The 3,019-nt window shown below is 37.9% G+C and overlaps 1 protein-coding gene across 2 annotated transcripts in view; it reads left to right on the forward strand.

Annotated features, from left to right (window-relative positions):
- CFAP91 (cilia and flagella associated protein 91) overlaps positions 1–3,019 on the forward strand; it is a 135,630-nt gene that overhangs the window by 27,050 nt on the left and 105,561 nt on the right. For both annotated transcript variants that reach the window (XM_045294270.1, XM_004709828.2), the window contains exon 10: positions 1,911–2,053. In XM_045294270.1, coding sequence (XP_045150205.1) covers positions 1,911–2,053 — 143 coding nt within the window. The remainder of the gene's footprint in view (positions 1–1,910; positions 2,054–3,019) is intronic.

The raw sequence follows: 3,019 nt of genomic DNA on the forward strand, positions 1-3,019 counted from the left end.
AGGTCTCCCACACCCACCTCCCTACCAATTTGGATCGCTTGTTGTTTCCCTGTCCCTGGGTTTGTTAACACCTCTTCCCTTCCCCCCACCTCCCCCTATCCCATGTTCCCCCGGAACTGTCAGCCCCGTTGTTTTCTCCTCCAGATTGTTCATCGAATCTTATTCTTTTACATGCATTTTGGCCCAGCAATTTCATTTTAGGTCATATATGTTGAAAATAAAATCTGAAACATGGCCAAAGCTTCCCATAACACTTATAATAGTGGAGAAAAAGGAAATATCCTATATTATCAGCAGTAGGGATATATACATATAATGGAACTTTTGTAACTATTAAAATAATACAAATCAAACATTTTATTTACATAGCCTATTTATAAACTATAATGTTAAGTCGGAAAAAAAGGAAATTTCTACTTAGACTATGATTTCAAGTATGTATTCTAAAATGCATGATCGAAATCCAGTCGCCAATACCTGTTGCCATCAAGTTGATTGTGACTCATGGTAACCCCATGTGTACTGAGAATTAATTACTGAAATGTCAACAGTTTTCTCTGGGTAGTTGTATTTGGGGTGCTTTTTTTCTTATTTTTTCATATTTGTGGCATTTTCCTAATTTTTGCAATATAATATTACTGTTAAACGACTCCTTAAAAGTAACTGTAGGTTGACTCCATTCAAAGAAAGTCTAAATGACCTCCAGCTCCCATCTGATGATAGATGTTGGATGAAAGGTGGCTCAGGTGAGGGCTGGCCAGAACAAAAGACCACCTCATGATATCAACTGGGCAGTAGGCCCAAGAAGTTTGGAAACCTATAGCCTAACATACCACATCCATTCTTAAGGATTTTAATAAAAATATTAATGGTGAAAATGGAGACTTGGGTTCCCCCTTAAAAAAACACTTTTACACCAAGGTTTACAAAGCAGATTTTAAGTGAGCATGGAGGTAAAGAGGCTAGATTCACAGAAAGGGTTTTCTCTTTTATAGAGTTTAAGCAAAACAGAGGAGCCCTCCCAAGTGGGAGCCTGGGTGATGTAGTGGTTACATGTTGGGCTATTAATGGAAAGGTTAGTAGTTCAAACTCATCAGTTAGCTGCTCTGTGGTCCCTATCGACTTGATAGCTTGGGTTTTGAGAAGCAAAGCTTATTTAGGGTATAGTAAGGAAGAAAGAAGAAAGGAAGGAAGGAAAGGCAAAGGAAAGAAAGAAAATAAAACCTTTAGGTTTAGAACATGTCAGGACAATTCCTACTTGCGCTTTAATGCTATGTAAATTTCCCCCTATTTGCAGCAAATTCTTCATAATCACCCTCACTTGCTGAATGTATAGCACTGAAAGCAGTGAAAAGGCTTTGAGTCTTTTCTTGTATTAAATAAGAACGGTATGTACCTGTTCCTATTTTTACATGCAAATGAGATCTTAAGGCATACTTTGGAATAGATTTCGTCTGTAGCCCTGGAGCTGCCAATATTTAAATTCCAGCTGACAGGTTCAAGCATTACATGGCCAAGATCATGAGTTGATGACCACGACTGCTGAAACGGTAGCTCTGCCTGGCCAGTGCGAGGACAGACTATGATAAGTTGGTCTACACCCACTTTAGAATGGTGATAGGAGTTTCATAGAATTGGTAATTTTCTACTGGTTATTTATTTACTACTTTTTGTCGGGTAATATTTTCATTTAGAATAAAATTCTCATTTTATAGTTTAAGCCTGAAAACATGAGAATTAATTGTATTGAAATTTTGTTTACCTTTCAAGGATAGTATATTCTATGAGATACACTTTTTCCATAATTCTAAATGAAGCCACTTGGCCAAACAGCTATTTGACATTACAATATACTTTGAAAATGTTCGATTTAAGCACCAGTGCTAAGAACATGTGTTTTCTTCTGACAGGACTAGTGGAACTTGAGTCATGTCTTCCAGACTTTGTGACACAACCCCGAATCAGACCTCTAAAACCGAAAGTTATTACCACCAAAGCTGGTTTCCTAAAGAGGGAAGCAAGGCTGGAACATGAGTTGGTGGAGGTTCATAAGGTATCACAGTTATCTTGAAGAGACAATGCTTCTTGGTGTAACATTTGCAGAGAAATACAAAACTCTAGAGATTACACGGTGTCTTGGGCAGTGATGTCCAGTGATTCTCAACAGGTAGTCCCACATGCAGCCTACAGTTTGTTCTTCGGGAAGTTGCCTGTGTTGTGTTGAACCAGTACAACTTTTCCATTTCAAGCTGCTAGTGTACCTCTTGAAGATTCTTTTCCCCGTTTACAGAAGTCAGGTTAGTTTCTGAAAGTGGTTCCAATAGGTGGCAGGGAGGCCATTCCCACTTTCCGTCCAGCAGAATAAAACACTGCCTCATCCCACACCATCCTCCCAGTTGTTAAGCTTCAGCCCATTGTTGCAGCCATTGTGTCCACAACTCGTCCAGGGTTTTCCTTTTGGCCCTACGTAATAAAATTCAGGACTACACGGAGGTGTAACTAGGAATTATGGTTGGTTTTTTAAAATACTTGATATCGGAGTATCAAGAAGAAATAGAGTCTCAACTTCTCCCTCATCCAAAACTCAACTAATAACAAAAAAAGTCTGATGACAATATTCTTTTGTGTTTGTTGGACCACAGGTATACAGACTCGAAGACTTATCTTTTGGTTTCTGATATTGGTTCTCAATATTTAGCATATATCAGATTCATTTAGACCACTTTTAAAAACACATATTACTATTTGGGCCCATCCCCCCAATTTTGGTTCAGCAGATCCTGAGTAGGTCTCAATGATTTGCACTTGTAGTAAGTTTCCAGTTGGTATTGATGGTACTGGATCATGGAACACATTTTGAGACCCATGGATTTATGACATACTCTCATCATTTGTCCATGAATGTTTTGTTGTTGTTGTTCACTTCTAGGAATATAATAAGAATTCATGGGTGCCTATAATCAACATGAAAATTAGGATTTGACAATAATTTATACATATATATATATATATATATATA

Source organism: Echinops telfairi, unplaced genomic scaffold (genome assembly GCF_000313985.2).
Source record: "Echinops telfairi isolate 266 unplaced genomic scaffold, ASM31398v2 ScPeMD7_3509;HRSCAF=4178, whole genome shotgun sequence".
NCBI lineage: Eukaryota > Metazoa > Chordata > Mammalia > Afrosoricida > Tenrecidae > Echinops > Echinops telfairi.